Source organism: Carassius carassius, chromosome 18 (genome assembly GCF_963082965.1).
Source record: "Carassius carassius chromosome 18, fCarCar2.1, whole genome shotgun sequence".
Classification (NCBI taxonomy): domain Eukaryota; kingdom Metazoa; phylum Chordata; class Actinopteri; order Cypriniformes; family Cyprinidae; genus Carassius; species Carassius carassius.
In genome coordinates this window covers 22,966,256-22,991,263 of record NC_081772.1, presented here as the reverse complement: position 1 = coordinate 22,991,263, position 25,008 = coordinate 22,966,256, and the positions used below count along the sequence as shown (strand labels likewise).

Here is a 25,008-nt window from a genome sequence, read left to right as displayed (position 1 = left end):
TCAACCGGTAAGATGGATATCTATTACTATATATAGTATACTCAGTAAATAGGAAGAAGAGAACATCAGTATGAAATCTGAAATCTAGATACACCGATTCCAAAGTAATTGGGCCCTTACTTAGAAGTATGCCATTTTATTGGAAAACAAAACAAAATGTTACATTCATATATATATATATATATATATATATATATATATATATATATATATATATATATATATATATATATGTATGTGAATGGGAAAAAAAAAAAAAATATATATATATATATATATATATATATATATATATATATATATATATATATCTTTTTATGCCATTTATTGTTAGGCTATATGAAGAAAATGAATTTTTTGAATTTTTAAATGGTCTATAAAAATATTATTTCACTGAATGTGTCCTTCCTCAAAACTAAAATGAATCTTAAAATCTATCAAAGACCAAAAACCAAAAAAAAGCCACGCAGTTTAGCCAGTCAAGGCGGACACTCCTCGCGTTCACACCTACAGCAGCCAGGCGTGGCTCCGAATTCAACTTCCTTCCACAAGCATCATTACGCTTAAGTAACACCACCAAAAACTTAGGCGACTTCAGGATTGGTTATTACTTTGATGTAACTGAGCACAGAGCAGGATCTACTTCAGTATTATGGCAGATAAAGGACCTATTCTGACCTCAATCATCATTTTCTACTTGTCCATCGGAGCCGCGATATTTCAGATCCTCGAGGAGCCGCATTTAAATGCAGCTCTGGAGGAGTATAAAAACCGCACTGCCGAGTTATTAATGAAATATCCCTGCTTAAATAAAGATGATTTGGACCAGATAATCGAGGTAGGCTGTATAATTCGATTGTTCAAGCATTTAGAAAAATAGTTTGGTGATTTTAAGTAAAACATTTCCAGAGGCTGGGGAAAAAGTCCTTAAGTTTTTTTTCCAAGTGTTTAAGTATCGGTAATTGTTGTTGCCAGTATAATAGGAGTTCTTCTCAGACACGACTACTGAGAAGTTTTCTGTTGAATTTAATGTAAGTTTACAGCGTTGAAACACTTTTTGCCTAAACGTGTAAAATCTCTTGAGGTTGGCGATCCTTAAAAAAAGACTGAGGCGCGATTGTTCCCAGTTTGTGGACTTTTCCCCCCGTGGGCAATAAAAGTGGCGAAGTCAGAATACTATTACCACGAGAGAGAGCGCGCGCACGTGCCTTATGCATCGAATATGAAAACAAAGCAAGCGGTTGTCTTCGCTTTGCTTCTATTTTCAAAATTGGTTACCTTCAGAACTTAAAGGTCCCATCTAAGGACTTTTTTTACTTCATTTGACTTCAATGCAAGACAAAAGAAATCACACACACACACAAAAGTTTAACTCCACCTAGTAAGTTTTACCCACATATAGCATGCATTTAAAGTAAATGCTTTATAATAGATATAGCCTAGTTAACAGTTTAATTTATACTTACTGATTCGGAACATCACATTCCGATTCATTCGACATGATATTAAGGCAGCTCAAATTAATGGTAAATCCACAAACAAGTTCTTATACACGTTTTATCTGGTTTGTATCAACATCTAAATTAAAAGTTGAAACTGGATAGCTCATTAGTCTTGAAATCTTATCTCCTGTGTTAACCCCATATTTTTACTATACACACAGAGAAGTGTGAGCTTTTGTAATTTGTCACCAGAGAACATAATTTAGCAAATGACTAACTCACCTCATCTGAAAAAATCTAAAGTATTAATTCAGTCATAGTTATTTTAATGAAGGACATCAATATGTATGCAGGATCTACAGTATACAGTAATGTGGCATTTTGCTCTGTTCATTAGTGCATGTAGCCTACTTGTTTTACAATTATCTTGACTAATAATAACTTTTAAAACTAACACTTGAGTGGTATTATGGAAATCCTTTTTTTTCAGTTTGTATTGGTTTTCTGCATGTTTTCGTTGATGCTGTCCCTTACGAAAAATAACCATGGTTTTATTATAGTAAAACTGTAGTAAACCATGGTTTTTTGGCGTGTTGACTACCATTTGTATAATCACAGATTTACTACAAATACCATGGTTAAACCATGGTTAATATAGCAAAACCATGGTTAATTTGTGGTTACCATGGTTTAACTATAGTAACCATGGTTTTTTGGTTTTATTTGTAGTAAAACCATGGTTAATTTTCGTAAGGGGTGTATGGTTTACTAACATGACAATTGTACTTTATAAGTACTGCAACATTTGTCAGTCATGAATCCTGTAACATGATGTGGCAAAGAAAGACTGTTCCTCAGGTTTTCAGACAACAGCATTCAAAAGTTCATTTAAAGTTGGTAAAGTTGTTTACTTGTACATGAAGTCAGATGGAGATTGAATCTACGGGATGTCCTACACTCAGTCAGTTTGGGTTGGGTGTGTTTGTTTGCATAGTCGCTGATTTAGGCATTTAAATAGCCATGTTTACAGTTACAGAGATAGGCTGACTGCAGCCTTGCCGACTATAACTTATGTACATGAAGACAAGGGTTTATTTTGCTGATATCTCTACCAACACTAAACACTCTTCCTCTTTTCCTGTTGTTTTGACTTCTGTATTGAAGCCTGTTTCCGTCTCGGAGTAAAACAACAAAATGGGTAATCATGAGATGAAGACACAATCACAATCAAGAAATAAATTAAAATTTTGAGAGAAAAAAAGTGACCTGTAAGTCTTAATTTGTCAGATATAAAGTGACAAATAATAAATAAAGTCACAGTTATTTATTTATTTATTTTTAGATGGAAACAGGTTTCTATATTAATGCAAATAGTTAAAAAAAATTTTTTTTAATAGTTTAGTTTTTTTCTTTCATCCTCTTTGTTTTGTTTACAAACATTGTTTATTTCTCTTTTCAGTTCATGTTATGTTCAAATATGCACATTTGTATTTAGGGCTGCACAATTAATCAAATTTCTAATCGCGATTACAATTGTGAATGCCAGAATTACGTAATCGTTCAAAGCTGCAATTAATCATTCGAAGCCCACTTATGTTATTCTGCGCGCTTAAGTTGCATTTTTTCTTTCTACGTGTTATCTTAAGGGGTTTTCCCATTGTTTATTTTTAGTTTTAGTATAACATTATAATACCATTCATATTTTTACTTTTATATAATTCAAAGAAGAAACCAATCTGATGTATAGTCGACATTAGAGGCTTAATACAACAGAAAAGTACTGAAGGTTTTTCAGTTGGAGTGTTTTCAGCTTGTTTATTTTCATATAAAAATATGGCGTGCAGTTGCATCGAACAGTGGAATAAACGTCATTCAGTGTAAATTGTGATCATCATAAATAATAATCGCAATTACAATTTCAAGGAAATAATCGACAATTATGGTTTATAAATAATCGTGCAGCCCTATTTCTATTTATTGTTAAATAACATGGTTAATATTTAGTTTTATGTTTCAACATTAGGTTGTGGCTGCGGCGGCTGGAAGAGGTGTGACTGTAACAGGAGAAAACCAATTCAACAACTGGAGTTGGGAGAACGCTGTTATTTTTGCTGCCACAGTCATCACTACCATAGGTATACACACTGCACTGACTGACTTTTTTGTAAGTTAGAAATATTTCAAGTTAATATCTTTTTATTATACGCAACCCAGCTAAACTTCAGTGTTGAACTGTGGCTGAAATAATGTCAGTTGTTGTTTCAACGTTTAAATAACATTTAATGGTCAGTGGTTGTGAAAAGTTCACAAAGTATAAAATATATAAATATAAAATAACGATTTACACAGTAAAAAGAGCAAAGCTGAAATGTTTAAATGTAATAGCACTGTTATCAGTAGAAGACTTGGATTTAGAAACTTGGACTTGGATTTCCACCATAGAATAAAACAAATCAAGGTTATTATCATTATTATTAAAAGGTTATTCACACAGTTCAGACCGTTTTTACTTGCATTTCTGAGAAAGAAAAAAAACCCTCATAATTGCAAGAAATAAACTTTTAATCGCAAGTCAATTCAGACGTTTGTTTCTTTATGATTGTGAATTTATATCTTGCAATTTTATGAGTTAATGTTATGTAATTCTTACTTTCTTCCTCTGAATTACATCTGCAAATTCTGGTTTTGTTTCTACAACAGAATAAAAATGAAAGGTAATTGCAACTTTTTATCTAGTTTTTTCTTTTCTTGTGGAGAACAAAAGGCTTCCATACCCAATGATCTGGCTTTTGACAGAGTAAAGATGTTTTACACAGACTCGTCTACTCAATGATTACAGGTTATGGCAATGTTGCGCCGAAGACAAATGGAGGCCGTTTATTCTGTATCCTGTATGGGCTCTGTGGCATTCCTCTTTGCCTCACCTGGATAAGTGAGCTGGGTACATTTTTTGGCGGCAGGGCAAAGCGCCTGAGTCAGGTGCTACTCCACAGAGGCCTCACTGTGGTAAGAACATCATGATCAGAGCCCGCACTTTTTTAAAAAGAAAAACTATTTCATTAACATCCCCATTCATGTTTTCTCTTTTACTACAGAAAAAAGTGCAGTTCATTTGCACAGTTGTATTCCTTTTATGGGGTTTCCTGGTTCACTTGATCTTCCCAGCCGTTGTATTCATGGGCTTTGAGGACTGGACTTACTTAGAAGGCCTGTACTTCTCTTTCACCACCTTGACGACTGTTGGTTTTGGTGACTATGTAGCAGGTAACTGTACGATTGCAAATAGATTTTTACATTTTTGCTGAAAAAAATTTGAAAGTGAGGAGCCCACAAACATGGAAAATTACAAATCAAAGGTATAATGAACTGCCTTTGTTTTTTATTGTATTTTTCTGTTTTCTAGGATCCTCTTATATTGCTATCAAGATTTTCACATCAAAATACATCAGAATTTAGAAGTAATAGGCTATTTTCAGTCCTGTTTTGACCCCCTCTCATCAGAACGATCTGTTTGAATAGGTGCGGCGGATTGAAGACTTGGAAGTTAACACCCACTGCTATGATTGGCTAACAGTTGTGTATGTTCGCATAAATACTCCATTCATATCAAACAATCTGTAAAATAAACAGACAAAACAAAAGTGATCACGTCATGAAAACAGTTACTCACACTTGTGTGTTGCGACATTACTGTCGTACTTGTATAATCGCACAGCATCATCTTTTAGTTTCAATCTTTCTGGAAATCCTGCATCAAATTGTGCTTTGCTTGTGAACGAATCCGCTGTAAAATGAAGTGAACAAAGGACCAAGTTCTAACTGACGCAGCACCACACAGACTTGTAGTCTTTAGATCCATCTTTATCATTTGTTTTTTGCTTAGACCTGCGTTTGCCTCTCGTTATTTACACAACATGCATGAATAGGTGGGCGGGGCTAAACTGGCAGTGATGTAGAAGCAGGTGTTGATCTTCTTCTGCGGAGGCACTATTGCATTATAGAGTGACACATTCTACAACCTGTCGTTGTGGCAGACTGGCTTCAATATAAGCTAGACCAATTAGAAAGTTTTGAGGTCTGAAACTTACAGGATGTTTTCATAGTACAGTGACCTCTTAAATGTAAAAAAATCAAGGGAATTTTGATTTCTCAGTTCATGACCCTGATAAAGAAGATAACTAAATGTATTTTTATACATTCAACAGCAAAGCATGAAAACCAGTGTTTTCATCACCACTTGCCTTTTGCTCCCTCACTAATAGTATTGCACTAGTTTCTATAAAGCTGCTTTGGAACAATTATTTTATTAAAAGTGGTACGAAAATACATTTGAATTATTTTGAAAATGCTTCTCTAATATCTTGACATTGGTTTGAAAAAGATACATTGTTAACTTCATATATAAAGTAAATATATAAATTTAAAACAAATAAACGTTTTTTCAGATAATATTTATATTATATAATACTTATAATAGAATACAGTACAATGTCAAATAAAAGCCAAACATTTAATGGGCAAACATGTTTTCTTTACAATATATGCTTTCTATCTGTGTTATTTTTAGTATCATTGAGATGTTACAGTTTTTGCTAATATTTTGAATTCTATTTTGTTTTCATGTTAATTTTTTTTTGTTATTTTGTTGTGTGGTTGTGCCATTTTCATTAGGTCTTTGTTGTTTCTAAATAGTCCATATTAATTATTTCATTTAAATGGAATAATGAAATATCAATTGATTTTAGTTATTTTGGTGCATTGATTTAAACTAAATGAAAATGACAGAATATTGCTGAAATCTGCATTTTATTTTATGTCAAGTTAACAAAACTGAAAAAAATAAAAAAAATAAACCATTTTAATTGATTTAGTTGACTTTAATATAATAATGACCCTTTCTATATAATAATGACTGTAATAACCCTGCTTACTATTTTCCATACACAGTGAGTAGTCATCAAATTTGGTGGTCTTTGGTAATGTAAACCTACTCTTTAAACCCAGTGGCGTCAGAATTTTTCTTGCTCCACTGTTAATCAGAGATGTTGCGAATATCTTCATCTTCATTCTGTCCATTGTAAAATGTGAACCAACTTATGATGCATCAACATGATGCATTGTTTCCTGTGATTGTGATTCTGTATAGACCTATGCTGATTAAAAACAGCTTCTATGTGTTGTAAAAATAACTTGTTACGTTGAATAAAGGAAGTTCCCTTTGTTTCTTCTTGTAGGTGTGAACCCAGATATAAATTACCCAACTCTATACAGATTTTTCGTGCAGTTATGGATCTGCCTGGGTCTTGCCTGGTTGTCACTGTTCTTCAGCTGGAATGTGCATATGGTGGTCGAGGCACACAAAGTTCTGAAGAAAAGGAGGCTGAGACGCCACAGGCTGCCCATCGATGATGTACCGGAACAAAAAGAAGTAAAAAAAGCCTTCAAGCCGCCACCTCTCTCTGGCGTCATCGACATCTTTGATTTCATGTCTGAGAAGGTAGAGGACTACAGCGATGTTATCCGAGCCATCGGAGCAGACGAGAGGAGGAAGAAGAAGCAGGAGGAGGAACTGGCACGGTCCAAGAGCTGTAGTGACCTGCTGCGCGCCCTGGTCATCCCACTCGATCACTCTCCTCGTCTGAAACGTCGCTTCAGCGTCAGCGCAAACATGTGCATGATCACGTCTGGAGAGTCAACGGATGGCCTCAACAGCAACAACAACAACCAAGAGGAACAGACACTTCTGAAAGAGCACCAAAGAAAAGAAATAAAGAGCGAAGAGAAGCCTAGACGTAATGGATGGGACTCCCGAAAATCAGACCCTTCAATCTTTCAGAGCCCTGTTCAAAGCCCTACCGTTACCACCAGTAATAGAGGATCAAGATTCTCAGTGTCTAAAATATCAGAAGACCGTTTATTAGAGAAGAGAAAAAGCATTGGTTGATGAAGAGTCTAATCTAAAAGGTCAAAAACCAAAAATGTCTCCGCTTTAAATCATTAATTTTCAGATGGCTGAGCTGATACTATGAGGAGCTTGTGAGGAACTAAGAAGACTTTTCAAAACCAATGAATTTTGCTCTGATACACAGACAGGTGCTTCCTCTACCTAAATTAAGTTGTAGACGTGTTCATTGGTTTCCACAGTATTGAAAAACAGGTCCCGGACTGTGACCAAGATAAGTATGTGAGGGTTGGCAGAGGAAATGAATTTGATTTCCTTCACCCACGTTGGAAAGTTTGGGTGTGGTACTGTGGTTTTAACCATTGGTTTTTCATTCTTTCTCTGGATTTATGTAACCAAAGTGACCGCTTGGAGAAATCCTTGGAGAATCCTAGCGTATTGCTAACTGTGCAGTATGGACTGAATAAAGCACTATTTTTAAAGTAGTCTTCCTAGTTAAATACATCCTAAGCTCATTTGCTACACCACTAGCAAAGGAGTTGGGATAATAATGACAGTTTTCAAACAGGTTTCCCAAACAATACCCCTGGATTAGTTAGACAACCAGAATGTCCCATCCCAAACTCACGCTATTGTTTGGGCAATGTTTTGATGCCATCGTAGTGTTTTACACTTGGTCAGAGGCAATCAATGTAATATTAAGCAGAGATTGTGTGTTTATTTGTGTCTATGCCCATACGTAGCTGGAATACAAGGTATTTTAACATACAAAAAAATCACCTTTGAAAAGAGTATGTGAAACAGTATGAAAATAATACTGCATTGTTGTCACATGACCATAAAATGGTAGAGTAAATTCTGGGTGTCTTGAATGCTGTAGCGGTTCTGTGGCTGTTCTTAGGTTCAACTTGCTCTTGGGGAGCGTTTTAAGAATCGGCTTGCTGAGGGAGCGGATGTAACTTAATCTTTACACCTGACTGATTATGGATTTTACTCATGAATTTTGCCTTTTTTGACTCTTTGATCGTCATTTGTATATACCGTATATTTTTGTATGTTTTTTTTTGTATTCCACTTTTGGTAATAAAAAGTATTTTTTTCACAGGATGCCTCTATCTGCTCTTGCCAGACCACATCCGGTCTGTTGGCATAAGTGGTGACATTAAACATGATGAACCAACTTCTTAGTAGTTTAGTTAAGTCCTTCCAAACTGCATTGAGATATTTCTGAAAAAGCATAAATTCTCCATAATACATGAATTCATTTGAATTCCATTATTTAACAGTTTAATTGTAAAGTTGTTTTTCCGAGCTACCACAGTGGCATTCATAACATTACTAAAGATTGCTTAAGTGTTTCTAAATTCAGATTTTATTAAATGTTTAGTGTTCAAAGATTAAAAATGAACCTGAATCAGCATTAACATATACATAATGCAGCATTAGCTTACACAATACGAAAACAAAAATCATGAGATAAACTGCTCAAATTTCCATCAGTTACATTTAGACAATAGTTATTGTAAAATTAGTTACATTTAGTCTTCAGCAGCCCTACTTTTTGTACATTCTCATGTTGAATAAAATATTTATCAATAATGCTGGTGTGAAATAGTCCCTAAATCCCTTCATAAAACAGAATTATGTATGTGGTCTTGCGCTTTGGTCCGATATTTATTCTGAATGTTTCTCTTGATGCTTTAGCAGTTATTATGCGGTGCATATTTGTATTTGCATATTTGCAAGTCAAGTACAAAGGCTAAACCTCAAGTAGTTTCAATGCTTATGCAACTGCCAGTAATTCAGTACAGTTACAGTTATGCTTTGTAGGGAATAAATGATTGGTACAGATGGCAGTGCCAATGGCAGTTGGTCAGTTCAATGCTCTAATGTCGTCATAAGACGTCTTTTTCAGCTTTCCCATCCCAACACTGCGAAAAACATCAGGTCCATTACTGCTATCCTGAGGAAAACAGTCTCTCTAGAAAGTCAACAGCACCTCCAACATGGAGGATTCCTCTACTGTACAAATTCAGTGGGCGAAATGCAGTCTAAATTTCAGTAGGATGCGATTGGAAATTTCAGCTGAATGACACATGACAAAAATCTCCCCATGCGTATCTCACATCAGAGTCAGGTTTGTTGAATTTTAAACACAGATTTGCCATGATGACCAACATAAATTTGCTTGTTTTGGAAGTAACTGCAGAGTAAGTGGTGCTTCATGCATCAGTATACTATTGAAAAGGAACAATTGACCTAATTTGCCCACCACATTTTGCAGAAGTTTACTTTAGGAATAGTTCACATTTAAAAACCACTCTTCTGTCATCATTTACTCACCCTCATGCCGTTCTAAACCACCTATGACTTACTTTCTTCTATGGAACGCAAAACTTGATTTTCTAAGAATATTCTGAAGATACTTTTCAATATAAAGGGGCTATCAAACCCCAAAAATGACAAGTTGCCAGTCTTTTGAAGCCATATGATAGATAATGTTTCATGAAGAAAGCAAGTAAGATGGGTTCAGAGCAACACGAAGGAGTCAAATTAGGAAAGAACTTTCCATTTAAGGTGAACAAATCCTTTTGTACTCATTCTGTCCTACTAAACCTTCAGATCGACAAAAACCATACTGCATTGTTTCCCTGCTCCCCTATGAATTGAGGAGCGTGTGCCACTGGCAGACCTGCTGTCCCTCTGACTCCTTCATCTGGGTCCAGTGCTCCTCCTGTTCCTCTGTGGTGCTGTTGAGGCCCAGAGCGACCCAACCCAACCGCTCTCGCCTCTTCATGCTGCTCCGACGGCTGTACACCGACACCTGCAGGGTGACCTCAGACAGCTGGAACAGCGCCACCTGGAAGACAAATGTTTCTTTGTAGGTTGGGTTGGGCTGGCCATGGCAGACGGAGGTCTTACATTTAGACATCTCTTTCCCTTTGGAGTCCAGCATTGTAAGCTTCACATAAGTGTCTGATGGAAAGGGAAGGGAAAAATTAGTTAGCACTACCTGGTGGTGATGTTGAGCTCATGCACCAAGTTAAACAAATGAACTATGTTCAGATAGTACTACCGTTCTATTGTGCACTATATATGTATCCTGCATATAATCGCAGTACATTATCACATGACCTCATCATGCATACATTTTCATGCACATACACCCTATACTGCAGCAATAGAAAAAGTAGTTTGATAGCACACAACTAAAAGCCATAGAGATATTTGGCGAATCATGATTTACACACAAATCATACTACAGTGTGTATTCTCGAGGATTTTCCAAGTATGCATTCAACATTGCACAGCTGCTTGCACAACAAAAAGTACTTTCAAAGGTTTGTCAAAAACATTTGTAGTTGAAAAACTGATCAGTGAATGTGAGGTGAAGCTGCTTTAGTGGTGTTTAAATCTAGGAACATTAAATCATCTTTGGGGTAATGAGGTTAGCAAGATGCTAACAACCAAAATGAAAGTTAAACTTTGGCATCAGCATTCCAGTTTAAGTTAGTACAAGTAGACTAATACTGAGTATACATGATTCTAGGCCCGATTTTCACTTGCTGAATGTTTTCTGGCAATTACAGACAAAAGCCCCAAATCTGAGGCCAATCAGTGCTCATTCAAGTGAGTGGCGATTGGATAGTGTGAAATATTAAAGATATTTCCGCTGCTGCGCGAAAAATATTTAACAGGCTAAATATCTGGACCCGTTGGCATCTCAGTCTCTTGCAGTGTGAAATGTGTTTCGACTGGAAATTACATCGGCAACAACCTACAGCCAATGAAAGAGCAAGATATTGAGCAAGGGAAATTTCAAGGGGAGGAGTCGTAGTCTTATGCCATTCCCTGTATCTCTTCATGCACGTGTTTTGTAAACAAGACTGAGTTATCAGGGATTCTTTCTTATGAAATATTGTGTTTTCTGTGACTCCCAGTTGCCGATCCGTCGTGTAATGTGCAAACCACTGAAACTTCATGAAACCCCAATCAGCCATGTTGTGTGAGAGGAACAGCTATCCAACAGCTTTAAAATTGTGTTGTGTACGGCTTTCATTAGAATGCAAACTAGGATTCACTACTGGTGAGTTAGTGGTTTTTAACCACTCATAAATATCCCCATGTCTCTACAACCCTTTGAACCCCACTGAAATAGGTGTCCTGAGAAATCACGCTTTCGGCATAGTCTGGCTAATCGGTTGACTGAGAAATCTAACCATTAGCATTCCCATTCTCGATGGTACTTCTTGCTTGGGACCCAGAAGTATGCGACTGTGTTGAGCCAATGAACTGAGCCATAAATGTCATGTGACAAATTATTCTAGAGCAAGAGCCACAGGAAAATAACATCCAGCAGTGACTAACACGACCATAAAAACTTGCCAAACCTCAACTCCTTGGTTTGCTGACATGTCTTTGAAGGGCTATTAACTCTGGCTAGTAGCCCTTTAAAGATATGACAGGAGGGCAACATGAACTCACAGCAGATTTTGCATCCTTTAAAACACTGGTATTGCCCTCCCAGCATGATTCAGGGTTCATTTACTATAGACCTAGGTCAAGACATTTTAAATGTATTCTACAGGATTCAACAAATCAGCAAAGAAGAAAGAGTGTACACATACACTGCAAGACTGAACACAGTAAAATGTAGATGCAATTGAGTAAATCAGACAAAAGTAGGAGAATGTTAACTGGGTGGTTTTGAGCTTTCGACATGGCAGTAAACTTACCTCTCATTATATATAGTTGCCCACTAATGAAGCGTTTTACACAACAAAAGAGGCCAACTACAGGACAGGACACAGAAAAAAGGGAATGTGATAGAAAATAGAGTCACTGATAAAAAGAGAGCAGTTCAATTACAAGCAGAACACAGGAAAAGCATTAAGAATGCACATGCATGAAACAGGTTTGCTTTTAAGAGGATTAAGCAGGTGGACTCCTGCATTTCTTACTGGGCAGTTTATCGGTGGCTGAGTTTTTAAAATGGCTCCCTTTAACAACTTCGGCAGACAGTCTTCCTGTGGTGGAGTTGTAGAGGAGACCCAACAGAAGCTCTGGAGTGGAGGATTCACCAGTGGAGTGGTACGACAGAGCTCCCGCGCTACGAGAGACACTCACCACTGATCCACAGCCCTGAAATATAGTGAGATTAATGGATTACCATTATAAAATGGATAGTTGTGACTCTGAAATCGGATTGGCTATGGAAAAAGTATACCGCATGTATGCAAACACTGCTTACAGGAACGGATGTGCCAGGTTCTAGAGTAACAGGCAGAGCAAGCTTGCCCTGCAGATTGAGTTTGGTTAAGTAGAACACCTTCTCGCCTAGGACCTTCTCCTTCTTCATGCGCCTCACACTGTAGAGACGGAACCGGACTGCATAGTCCCCCAAGGCCTCCTTCTCAACACATGAGAACCGAAATGTCTCTGTGAAGACGGGACAGGGTCCCTTCTGCACTCCTGTCTTCGCCCTCTGCTTCTTGGTGGGCAGCAGAACCAGGTGGACCTGCCAAGAAATGTTCCCTGTGCTCTTAAGGGTTGGAATATCAGTGGCAGCGGTCACCGTCACCGCAAGCCGTTGTTCACTGGGGTCATATTCAAATGCCACATCCAGTGTGCCATATTTCCCCAGTGCCTCTGGTTCATATGTTTCTGGAAGGGGTGGGAGTAAGCTGTCCTGTGAGAGAAAGGGAAAGATGGGGCAGATGGGATAGAGGAAATGGTAATTTATGGATCTGCATTTAAAAAATAAACAGGTCAAAGTTCTTGAGGGTGCCTGTGTTGGTTACAAGGTGGTCCTATAAAGATCATTAAGGAGGTCATATCATATTTTTACTTATCTTATTTGTCTTGATGTCATAATTTACTTTTTTATGGACGTTTTCCAATCTGCCCATTTAGCTTTGCATCATAATCCACTTCGAAATGTCACTGAAATGGTTAAGATCGGAAATTAATAATCAGGAACCTTGTTAAGAATAAAGGTTAGCAGGACGCTTATGCAGAGAGGCAGGTGCTAAACCAACATTTTGCTAACTTTCAGTTTTCCAATAGCAAAATGAACACGGATAGTTTGGAAACACTGAATATTCGTCATTGGTATGTGAATGGTCATGTTTTGAAATGAATCAATTTAACATCAGAAAGTTATCATAGTTTTGAATGCTATGCTTTCAATAAATGCTCTTTTTGGACTGGGAAGTAAGTTTTGAATACTGAGAGTTAATTTCATTTCCATAGATCAAGGAATATGATTCCTCATGATATGACACACACCAAAGTAGCCTAGCTTCACGTATAGAACAAGATGTCTATGTCAGTATTCAGGCTTTTAGTGTCTCCAATCACAGGCAAACTCAAATGCAAACTTACCAGATGTGGCCAGAATGAACCAAACCCCAGCCTGAGAATCCCTGAAATGTCCTCCTTGCTCCTCATAATTAAAACCATCAGTGAAATGACTCATGTGACAATGAAATGAAATTTTAATAATCAGCTGAAAACATTACTTCACAAGAGTCTTAGAGAGGACACTAGTGAATGGGAATCCAAACAGACAGGGAAGAGTTTATCAGTTTGGCATTGCAAAAGCATTATTGTGGATGAACACACAGACTCAAATAAAACAAAATGGATTTAAAAAAATCTCATGTCAAAAAACATGGATTTGTGAAAAAAAAAAACGAAAAAAAAAAAAAACCTTTACAAATATTGGTCTACATTAACTACAGTGTACAGCTCTCTTGGAGACATATTAACAACACTGTGTGTGGATTTCAACAGTTTCATTTGTGAATAAGAGCATCGGTAGGTAGAGCTGTGATTCTCATAGAAGAACACACCGGAAACGACGGGCCGAGTCGCTCACCTCCGGGCCCAAAACAGCTGTGCTGTCACTGGGTGCGTCCTCTTCATAGCCCTTATTCAGGTAACTCTCTGTGTCCTCAGGGTCTTCACTGGCCTCACTGATCTCACTTCCACTGCCCTCTGCTGAGTCACTGCGGCCCCTAGAGCCACACTTGAGATCGTCTTTGTCCCGGTACGGTGGAGGCTGAAGTTCATTCAGGGAACTTGAACCATTTTTCCTTTTAACTGAATAGTGAGACAAAAATGTTAAAAGATTACATCCCGATTAGCACATAATTAAGAGTATGTCATCAGTCAGATGGTGTACAATACCCTGCTCAGCAGAGGCCTCACTACTGCAATCCTCATTCTCAGTATCTTTGTTTTTCCATCCACTTTTCTGCTGATTGGAATCTTTGTGTCTTTTTGGAGTTTCGTCTTCACTCTCAGATGATCCTTTCTCTGGACAACCCACATCTAAGAAAGAATGGAGATCTACATTTTCAGATTCTAAAAATGCCCTAAAATATCCTACTGTAGACCTTTTGCAGATCAGGGGTATGAAAAAGAAGAAGGAGTGATTATTCATTTTCCTACCCTCTTATAATTTCAAGCTCGCTGGTATTTTAAGACAAATATTTTAAGATTTCATAGATACCAGCTTCAAAAAAGAAACACACACACACACCATATATAAAATTAGATCTTCATGATTGATATGATAGATTCATATGGAGTACAAGAGGCAGAGAAGAGACAGAAAAAAGCGACAGATAATAATCTTGTGAATTCTCCCCAAATGCTTGCAACTAGCCTGCATTAGCATCCAGTATTCAAAAATTCCTACTTTTGTGTTTGATGAAAAACAGAAACAGCTTTAGCAAGCTTTGGCACAACATGAGAGTGACAGAATTTTCAAAGGTGAAGTGTGTAATTTTTGAGACAAAACTACTGGCTCTAACACAAAAGTAATGACCGTTTCCAAACAGGTTTCACACACTCTACTACTCCAAACCTTTCACCAGACTCCAAGTCCACTTCCACTGTTCGAGAAAACAGGTAGCACCACCAAAAAACTGATATATTTTGTTAAATTAGAAGTTGGCTTCAGTGTTTTACTCTTGAAGAAGTCAGCCAATAAATGGCTTAGACATCTCTACATGCCAAATTGGGATATGAAAGTATTTCAACAGTGACAATTTTTTCCATCCATGTGGCACAAATCGGATATGATCCACTGACATGTAAGCAGGAAAAAAGTGAATGGATTCTGGTATTCTCAGATCGGTTTGGGGCTAGGGGGTACTCTGGGATCACGTCTGGGAACCACTGACATAGAGAACCCTAGTTGGACACCAGGATCACATGACAATTTTCCTGGTTGTTCTCCCATTATAACGGCCCTGGTCAGGAGTAAGACAGCAAGTATTATAAAGAGAAAGGTAAAAGTGTGTGACTCCTTGGTTGAAACCTAGTGTGGAACGAAGGGAGCAATGAAAAATCAAAGAGAACCAGAGAAATAGAACCATCCCGTTAGAAAAGCACAACACAGCAAGTCCAGCATCCAGTCTCACCTTTACCTGCTTTGTCTTTTTTTCTGCCTGTATCATCTTCCTCAACACTACTGTGCTCTGCATTGTTTTCATACTTTGATGCTGTTGTATCAGTATCACCAGACATTTCCTGAGAATCCTGCTTTTTCTGACTATTACCCGGGTGCATCCCATTAGCATTTTCATTGTGGTTGTCACCTTCATCCTTGTGTTTGCCAGACGAGGAGGCGTTCTCCTCCTGGGCGACAGACTCTGCCTCTTTTGATGCTTGGTCACTGTTCCCTTTCTTGTTGTCTGAGTTCGGAGAAAAGCTTTGTGGTTGGTTTGGGTCCCTCTTTTTACGATACCAACCTTTAGCAGGGGTGTAAATCCACTCCCACTCCTCCTCCTCAGCTTTTCTTGCTTCCTCTTGCCTTTCTTTTTCCCTCTTTATTTCCTCTTCATCTGTTTCAATAGTCCACATAGAGTTCTTTTTCGATTTTCGGCTCTTTCGACCTTCTCCTTCTCCACTGTCTGCAGCATTACCTTCTGTCTCCTGACGCTTCAGCCTGCTGTTCCTCCTCTCCTTTCGGATGTCTTCAGAAGAACCCAAATCCTCTTTCCTGGATTTGTCATCCTCTTCAGTATTTACTTTGTTGATGATTGTATTGACCTGCTCCGTTAGCTGGTCACTGACAGTGTAGGTGACATCACTCACTGCAGAGGACAAATCGTCCACGGCAGTTGAGACGGTGTTTGAGACAGAGTCCAGGAGGGAACTGACAGAAGGTAGGCTCTGTTGGAAGCTCTTGAAAAATGCCATTGCTTTGTGCCTTTGGTGTGTCTGCTAACTGACCACAAATTCTGTTGAAGAGTCAGCTGGCACATTAATCATTAGGATCTTTCACCAGTAACATTGTGTTTGTAAGCATGTCATATTTAAGGAACAAGGATGACATACTACTGTAGTGTTTTAAAAACTAGCATTTTTAAGACCCATTTAAAATTGTACAAAGCCTGCTAACTAGGATTTGATACATGGCCATATACATGCAAACAGTGAATGCATTCATTGAAAACTCTTTTAAGTATTTACCTTCCAAACCTTTGTTACAACTTTCAAAATGTGGCAGATCACTGCTTGGGCTCTCCACTGACAGCTTGCTGCTGAGGTAAAGAAAAAACAGAGCGATCACGGCCATGAAGAAAGCAATGGAGGACAGGACACCTAGCAGTTCAGGAGATACTAAAGGAAAAAAGAGAAACAGAGAAAGAGAAAGCATAGGGTTGGAGGATAAAAGCTGAGAAAGTAAAGGTCAAGAGTTGAGAATTTGATCCACCTAGATAACAGACAAGCATTGTAGATGGTGATGGATGCTATCGTGAGGTATCAGAACCTTAGTCTCATTTCCTTTAAGGAAAAGTTAGTCGCAGTGTCAATGTGGTGCAAATCACGCTGCCGTTGCTCTATTACTTTGTAGTTTTATTAACATGGATGGTTGACTACACCTTTAGAGAACTTTCAGACAGTTTGATGCCCTCCATATATTGCATAAAATCACTGAGAGCAACTGCTACTTACTTAGAAATTAAATCCTACATTATTCTTGTACCCTATACATCATTCTTAAATTTAAATTTTAAATAAATGTATGCATTTAGCAGACGCTTTTATCCAAAGCGACTTACAGTGCATTCAGGCTATCAATTTTTACCTATCATGTGTTCCCAGGGAATCGAACCCCCAACCTTGCACTTGATAGCGCAATGTTCTACCAATTGAGCTACAGGAACACTTACAAGTTAAATGTATAGACCAAACTAATAGTGGACCAAAAGTTATGACCACTATTGAAGATGCTTCTATTTTGCATTGTACGATTTAATATGCATTTTTAAAAAGTATATTCATATATAGTAAACATGTTAATTTCTTATTCAGTTTATGTCATAGCAAAATAGATTAATAAAAATACTGTTTTCAAAGTGGTCACAGATTTTTGCACTCCATCAATGACAGAAGGTTAAGTTTAACACATTATTAAGCTGTTCATACAGACCTTTCATGTGTCTAGGTTTTAGATACTAACATAAGACTAAGATAAGATTTGAATATAAACCTTCAATATACCTCCTATTTAAACATGAGAGTAAAACACAGACTTACTCTGCTTACCTCAACAGATCATGAAATATACACTCGTTACAGTTTATTTAAAGCAAACTCTGCTTTAAGATCAGAAAGAAATAAACAGTAAAAGCACTCAACACTCCAGCAAATATTACCACAATCTGCAAGTAACCGGAGTCCTTCGATATCTCTTAAATCCAATAATCTCTTCGCTTAGTCAGTATGTGGACAACGATACCTTTATTTCTCGTCTGCCAATGTTTTTTATTCCTCATAGATCAGTTAGGCAATGATATTTAAAAGGTTTGCCTTCCATCTCTTGCAATGAGTGAATCTATAGCACTGTCTTCAATCTATCTCTCCCAGTGCTGAATAATTCACTAGTCTAAGGTAACTAGATGCCCCTTCACACTTTGTGCACACAATACCACTGGACCTTCCATTGGAACCTACCCTACATTAACCTGAAACTGGATTGACTAGTATATAAGTGGCAAACACATGACCACATGCTAATTGGACCATGGATAGACAGGGATATTATGGGGCTGACAGATTATTAATACAGAATAATTTGGAAGATATGTTCCTAATACACGACCACTAATTAGTGCTCACTTGAAACACCACCAAGTTTAGACTATAAAGCACTGAATGGCACTTTGTACTGAACATGTAGAAAGATATTGAAAATATCTTTCTACATGTACTTAACAATATACAATTCTGATCTATGAGTTACCCCATGATGTGATAATGCAAGCAAGTGCAAATTTGCTAATCCATATGAGCTCAAATCCCATGAGGCAAAGCAACTACACTTAATATTCCCCTTTGCTCTGTGGCTGTGACAGAGGGAGACAAAGACATGCTTATTTAAATATCAGCCACTAAGTAGTAGAAATTGTGTTGTTTACACAGAGGTCTTCCTTCTCATAGTAACACAATCCTTTGTCGTGAATTAATAATGACGCTTGTTTTTGTTCACCAAACCTGATAGGTCATTCATAATTGATAGAAGTGTGGGACAAGGGAGGTGAGGGGGTACAAAAATATTTTATCTGTTAAAAAGGATAAAGCAGTAACACAATTAATATTCAGGAGCAACTGGTGCATGCTATCATGGATGAGGAAGATGCTCTCACCTCTTCTAGCGCAGATGAGTTCATGAACACCACAGCTCCGCCCCCCACCTGAGGACAGGAAACAGCACTTGCAATCAAGAAAGTGCCTACTAACTCTCTTTGACGTCATCGACTTGACAATTCATATTCTACATGCGCACTACAGGGACACAGTTCAAAATAAGTAGCTGTTAAAGGAACACTCCGACTTTTTGGGACTTTAGCTTATTCACAGTATCCCCCAGAGTTAGATAAGTCCATACATACCTTTTTCATTTCTGTGCGTTCTGTAAGTGTTATTTGACGCACCCACCGCTAGCCTAGCTTAGCACAAAGACTGGATGTAAATGGATACTGGTAGCATAGTAATCCCAATAAGTGACAATATAATGCAAACATTTTCCTATTTACATGTTGTGATCTGTATAGTCACAGCGTGAACAAATAACAAGGCTATATGAGACAGAGAGCATTTTTAATCATATAAATACTGGGAACTATATTCTCACTAGGCGTAGGAGCACAGCTAACGTTACTTGGGCGGAGTGATTAGCGCAGCACACGAGACCGTAAACAAAACAAACGTGACTAACTAGCTAGACGTGACTCGTGATCATGGCTGACTTTGAGGAATTGTCAAACTCAGAGGAATTTTACTGTGTATCAAACCAAGATCCAGAACCATATAGTTTTGAGCCAGAATACACAGACGAGGAGTTACAAACTTTGGAAGCTGTCAGACGAAGGGAGAATCAGAACGAACACGGACTGCTGGTGTAAATGTGGAACATGCCAACCTATGCATACAGAAACCGAGTGCCTTTGTTGTAATGAATGGGACCGGGTATTGCCATCAATGTCAAGGCTTGATGACAATTAAAATATTTGCGTCACTACCACAGAAGATTTCTCTGCCCTAATACACCCGGCAGTTGTCTTTTTCTTCCCACTGTGACAAGATCAACTGGAAGAAACGCCCCATGCTGAGTGAACCTAATGGTCAGCTGTCCACCAAGTAAGTGATTTTGTTATAATGATCATTCATAGTTCAATGAAATTGTAGTATAGCCATTGCATACAGTGTGTCACAATAATAACAATCAAGGGGATACACGGAGCCCCTATTCACGTAATAGTGTCACTACTAAGGTTATATTACATTAGCATGGCACTGTGACAGTATGGCTAATGTTAGTAATCTCAAAACATAACGGAAGACTTACCGCAGCAACAGGTGATCCAATTTGTCCTGTCTTTATTATCGATGGGATGGCTTTATCCTTTATCACACGTTTCATGGTCCGTGTGGCAACTTGCATTTTTTCAAAATAGTCGTCTACATTAAAATGTTCAGAGCAAACGAAATACTTCGTGATGGTGTTTACAGGTGTGTTTGGATCTATTTCCAGAGCAAGTAGCCATCGATTCATCAGGTCAGCGTTTGTGGTTGGAATTCTATGAAACATCATAGTAATACCTGGTCTCCCCTGTTTATTGTTGCAGTTCTTTATACAGCGAACACCGAACACCCATGATTGTACACTATAAATCTACTATGTAGTAATTGCTGACTCTATTACTCCAACTCTGAGCGAACTCTCTTCTCCTCACCACGGCGCGTCTCGGGTGCTGTGCTAATCACTCCGCCCAAGTAGCCACTCCGCCCAAGTAACGTTAGCTGTGCTCCTACGCCTAGTGAGAATATAGTTCCCAGTATTTATACGATTAGAAATGCTCTCTCTCTCATATAGCCTTGTTATTTCTACACGCTGTGACTATACAGATCACAACATGTAAATAGGAAAATGTTTGCATTATTTTGTCACTTATTGGGATTACTATGCTACCAGTATCCATTTACATCCAGTCTTTGTGCTAAGCTAGGCTAGCGGTGGGTGCATCAAATAACACTTACAGAACGCACAGAAATAAAAAAGGTATGTATGGACTTATCTAACTCTGGGGGATACTGTGAATAAGCTAAAGTCCCAAAAAGTCGGAGTGTTCCTTTAAAATGTTGCCGGTGACAGTCCGATTAATGATGATGCATATCTCTCTTACACGCACTTGTGACAGTGTCACGTGTTTTAATTCACTCAGTATGTATTATGATGATTTTATATATATTCGAGTTTTTTTTTATTTACATGTAATTCCTCTTACCTGTTTTAATGTGTGTATGTTTTTAAATGAGTCTGGGTCTGACTGTCATGAGACTGATCACATGACAGGAAATAGGAAATGGACAGAATGGCAAGCAAGCACTCGCCCTTCATCCCAATGTTCATACTATCCATCCTAATTAATAAGTGAGATTAGAATAAGTGTGTCCCAAAGCATAGTATGCTGAAAAGAGTATGCCAGAAGTCCCTGGATGGTCTACAACTTCAGGCAGATTTTTGCACGCTCTAATGGTTTATAATACCCACAATCCATTGCACTTTGACGAATGATTAGGTTGAGAACTACAAACATGGTGGATGTGCGCGACCTATGGTTAAGTAGAAAGGTTTAGATAAAGAGGTTTGAGTTACTAAATAATCAACATTTAACCTGTTAAAAAATATTTAGTTAATGTTATCTGTTATATTTCATCTGCAACAGCAATGTAATCTTTCATAAACATCAGTTTGGTCGTTAACTTTTAAATGCATCATGTAGAAAATATGAGCAGAGTTCTCCACATAAAGTCCCACAGGTGGCAGATCAACGAGTGACTACTGTTCCCTCCAGTACGGTAGGAAGTTAAATGAAATGAAGTGTGGAGGATGCTAACTGTGACAAGATGATTGACAGGCCAGATTACAGTGACAGGGTGCATGTAATAATGCAACAATAATGCAACATTAAAGACGCAATTGTATGATGTGATGGTATGTCCCAAAGCTTGCCTTCTCTTCTACTACACACTCAAAAGTGTGTACTTTTTCCTCACCAAAAGAGTAAATACTTTAAGGGCATAGAATAAGTAGGCACATTGGGACTTACAAAAACGTACATTTCAGTTTGTTACAGTGCTATTAACTAAGCCTAAAGATAAAAATCATTACCGAAGTAAAGATTAAATAAAATAAGACTTTTATATGATAAAATTAGTAATGTTGCAACCAAATGAAATAAGTTTAAGATTAATTACTAAAATGACTCAACTTAAAACCAAAATTGAAAGCTATATAGACATGATATCAAAATTCCCACTACTCTGGTCTAGGCAATGTATCCCAGTCTCTGCTGTGCTGAATTATTTTGTAATGTTTTTAATAATAATATACATATACAAATGTGTGTATATATATATATATATATACACACACACATTTTTTAATGATACTTTTACACTAACTACTGAGACCTGACATCTTCAGTTCATGGTCATTGTTTGGATGGAAAAGATCAACAATGGCTTCCTCTAAAATGTTGTGTTTCACGGAAGAAAGTCAGAAAAACAGGAATGGAAGTAACCGAATTTACAGTCTGCATGAATTATCACTTTAAAAACAATTTCACCATATTATTGCCAATTTCTTTAGTTAGAGTTGATACTCAGGCATTTAACACTTCTATTTTTCAAGATAACAAGCTATTTAGATTAGTAAAAGTGTCTTTGGATTTTAACAGAATGCGCTTTCAGATAATTATCTGACCATGTAAGCTACTGGTCTTCATAAACGTTCATAAACTACAAAAATATATCATGGTATTGCTATGTTTTGGAAAGGGTAATTATATGTATCATGTTTATGCAATACCATATTATTAAAGCCATAGCATATTTAACTCAGGTTTTTTTTTTTTAATGACACTTTACTTATTATTATTATTATTTTACTAATGGCAAAGCACACCAGATGACAATGTATCCGCGAGTAAGCCATCTTGTAGTATTACAAATACTTCATTGGACCACCTGGAGGGTCAAAGACACGAATAACAGATGGAGACCACTCACATGCTGCTATAAACACACTGACCATTTCATAACGCCATGACATAATATCAACAAACAAACAAACAAACAAACCATGTTATAAATTCAGGATTTTACCCTCGTTGCACATACATTTTTTTCAATGACTTTACCTAATTTTAAAAAGCGTTATTGTGTTGCATTTAGCTGTTATTTCATGCAATACGCTTACTTTATATGGCTGTGTCCGCATTAGCACAAACCAGCTAGTGACCAAAATGCATTAAAACTTACACTTAATCATATAATAAAATCGCTTACGTTTAACATCTCTAATCGTCTCGCGCAAAAGTACGTTCAGACCCATCCCGTTCTATGTTGTTAGGTATAAAGATCACGGTGTACTCTACCCACGCTGGTCAGTGATGGTACTCACCCTCAAACGCCATGATGCTGTGAATGGGACGTGATAAGGGGTGGTGTAGAGAGAAAGTGTTTCCATGCTGTGAATAGGGAGGAGAGAACGTACTGGGACAGCGATGCATGCTGCAGCGCGCGAGACAAAAACACAGGCTACACTGTAAAAGTGACAGCGTGCAATTTAGAAGCTACTTATCATAACGCTAAAAAATGAGCCGTGTTAGGGGGTGAACTGAGGTAAGCTGGTCGATATCAGCACGGCTGTGATTCAGTCATATGCGGAAGCTTGCAGGTGCGCTGTGCTGCCCAGTGCCGAGATTCAGAATTTCCTCCATAGAAGTCCTACTTGAGCTACTTTTTATCTATTCACAGTAAGAGTCTGTTTTCAGAAGTGGGATTTGAACCCACCGGGAACCTCAGCAACTGAGAAGGGGGACGTATCTTGAGCGTGGCGCCTTAGACCACTCAGCCATTCTGACAGTTACAGCAAACCAGTTGATGACCAATGCCCTGAGATTTTTTTAAACTTTTTTTTAAGCTTCCTTACAATTATTTGTGTCAAATTACGGTGGCCGAGAGAGCTCAACACGCTGCAACTTAAGAAAACACATGCAAATTGAAAAAACACCAGCAAATGAAGAAAACATCTTCATCGGTTTGACAACACAAGTATTGCAAATCATCACAACACATGCATATAAAGAAACACGCTGCAAATCCTTCACAACACATGCATATAACGAAACGCGCTGCAAATCATCGCAACACATGCATATAACGAAACGCGCTGCAAATCCTCACATGCATATAACGAAACGCGCTGCAAATCCTCACAACACATGCATATAACGAAACATGCTGCAAATCCTCACAACACATGCATATAACGAAACATGCTGCAAATCCTCACGACACATGCATACAGTATAACGAAACGAGCTGCAAATCCTTCACAACACATGCATATTGAAACGCGCTGCAAATCATCACAACATATGCATATAACGAAATGTGCTGCAAATCCTTCACAACACATGCAGATAGAAACGCGCTGCAAATCATCACAACACATGCATATAACGAAACGTGCTGCAAATCCTTCACAACACATAGAAACACGCTGCAAATCATCACAACACATGCATATAACGAAACGCGCTGCAAATCATCACAACACATGCATATAACGAAACGCGCTGCAAATCATCACAACACATGCATATAACGAAACGCGCTGCAAATCATCACAACACATGTACATTAAGAAACAATTAATGAAGCATTGCAAATTTATTTTCATTAACCTTGAAATTATATTTAGCTGAGGATATTAAAGTAAGCCATCTTAAGTAACGTTTTACATTTAATCATGTAATTATTCAGCTTATTTAAGCTAGTAATATCCAAAAAATAAAGGAATCGTGCAATCAGGGTGTTTAAAAAAAAAAAACTCAACTTTCAGTTCACCAACAACTCCACTGACCAGTAGCCACTGCACGATAAGCAAATCCCAGCCGGGTCCGACACTTTTTGGGGTCTCCTTGAAACATTTCCATGCTATTTGCAGCGCGTTTGTTTAATTTGCATGTGTTGTGAAGGATTTGCAGCGCATTTCGTTATATACATGTGTTGTGAAGGATTTGCAACATTTCGTTATATGCATGTGTTGTGAAGGATTTGCAGCGTGTTTCG

General features: G+C 37.8%; 2 protein-coding genes across 18 annotated transcripts; one reads left to right on the top strand and one right to left on the bottom strand.

The window, feature by feature from the left end:
- Window positions 1–515: 515 nt before the first annotated feature.
- kcnk5b (potassium channel, subfamily K, member 5b) lies at window positions 516–8,214 on the top strand. The gene is made up of 5 exons (XM_059499037.1): window positions 516–838; window positions 3,466–3,577; window positions 4,282–4,448; window positions 4,538–4,706; window positions 6,677–8,214. Exons 1-5 carry the CDS (start codon window positions 653–655, stop codon window positions 7,384–7,386), a joined length of 1,344 nt encoding a protein of 447 aa, XP_059355020.1. The 5' UTR covers window positions 516–652; the 3' UTR covers window positions 7,387–8,214.
- Window positions 8,215–8,693: 479 nt separating this feature from the next.
- Window positions 8,694–23,504, bottom strand: syt14b (synaptotagmin XIVb). 17 transcript variants are annotated; one of them, XM_059499022.1, is made up of 11 exons: window positions 23,333–23,504; window positions 21,153–21,287; window positions 19,011–19,058; window positions 16,831–16,901; window positions 15,777–16,598; window positions 14,536–14,679; window positions 14,225–14,448; window positions 12,596–13,033; window positions 12,306–12,486; window positions 12,081–12,137; window positions 8,694–10,320 (listed from the first exon to the last, which is right to left on the bottom strand). In XM_059499022.1, exons 5-11 carry the CDS (start codon window positions 16,555–16,557, stop codon window positions 10,004–10,006), a joined length of 2,142 nt encoding a protein of 713 aa, XP_059355005.1. In that variant the 5' UTR covers window positions 16,558–16,598; window positions 16,831–16,901; window positions 19,011–19,058; window positions 21,153–21,287; window positions 23,333–23,504; the 3' UTR covers window positions 8,694–10,003. The 17 variants fall into 17 exon arrangements, with proteins under 17 accessions (XP_059355005.1, XP_059355006.1, XP_059355007.1 ...); XM_059499023.1 differs by lacking the exon at window positions 23,333–23,504 and adding an exon at window positions 23,218–23,299; XM_059499024.1 differs by lacking the exon at window positions 21,153–21,287 and having other exon boundaries at window positions 16,831–16,980.
- Window positions 23,505–25,008: the final 1,504 nt, after the last annotated feature.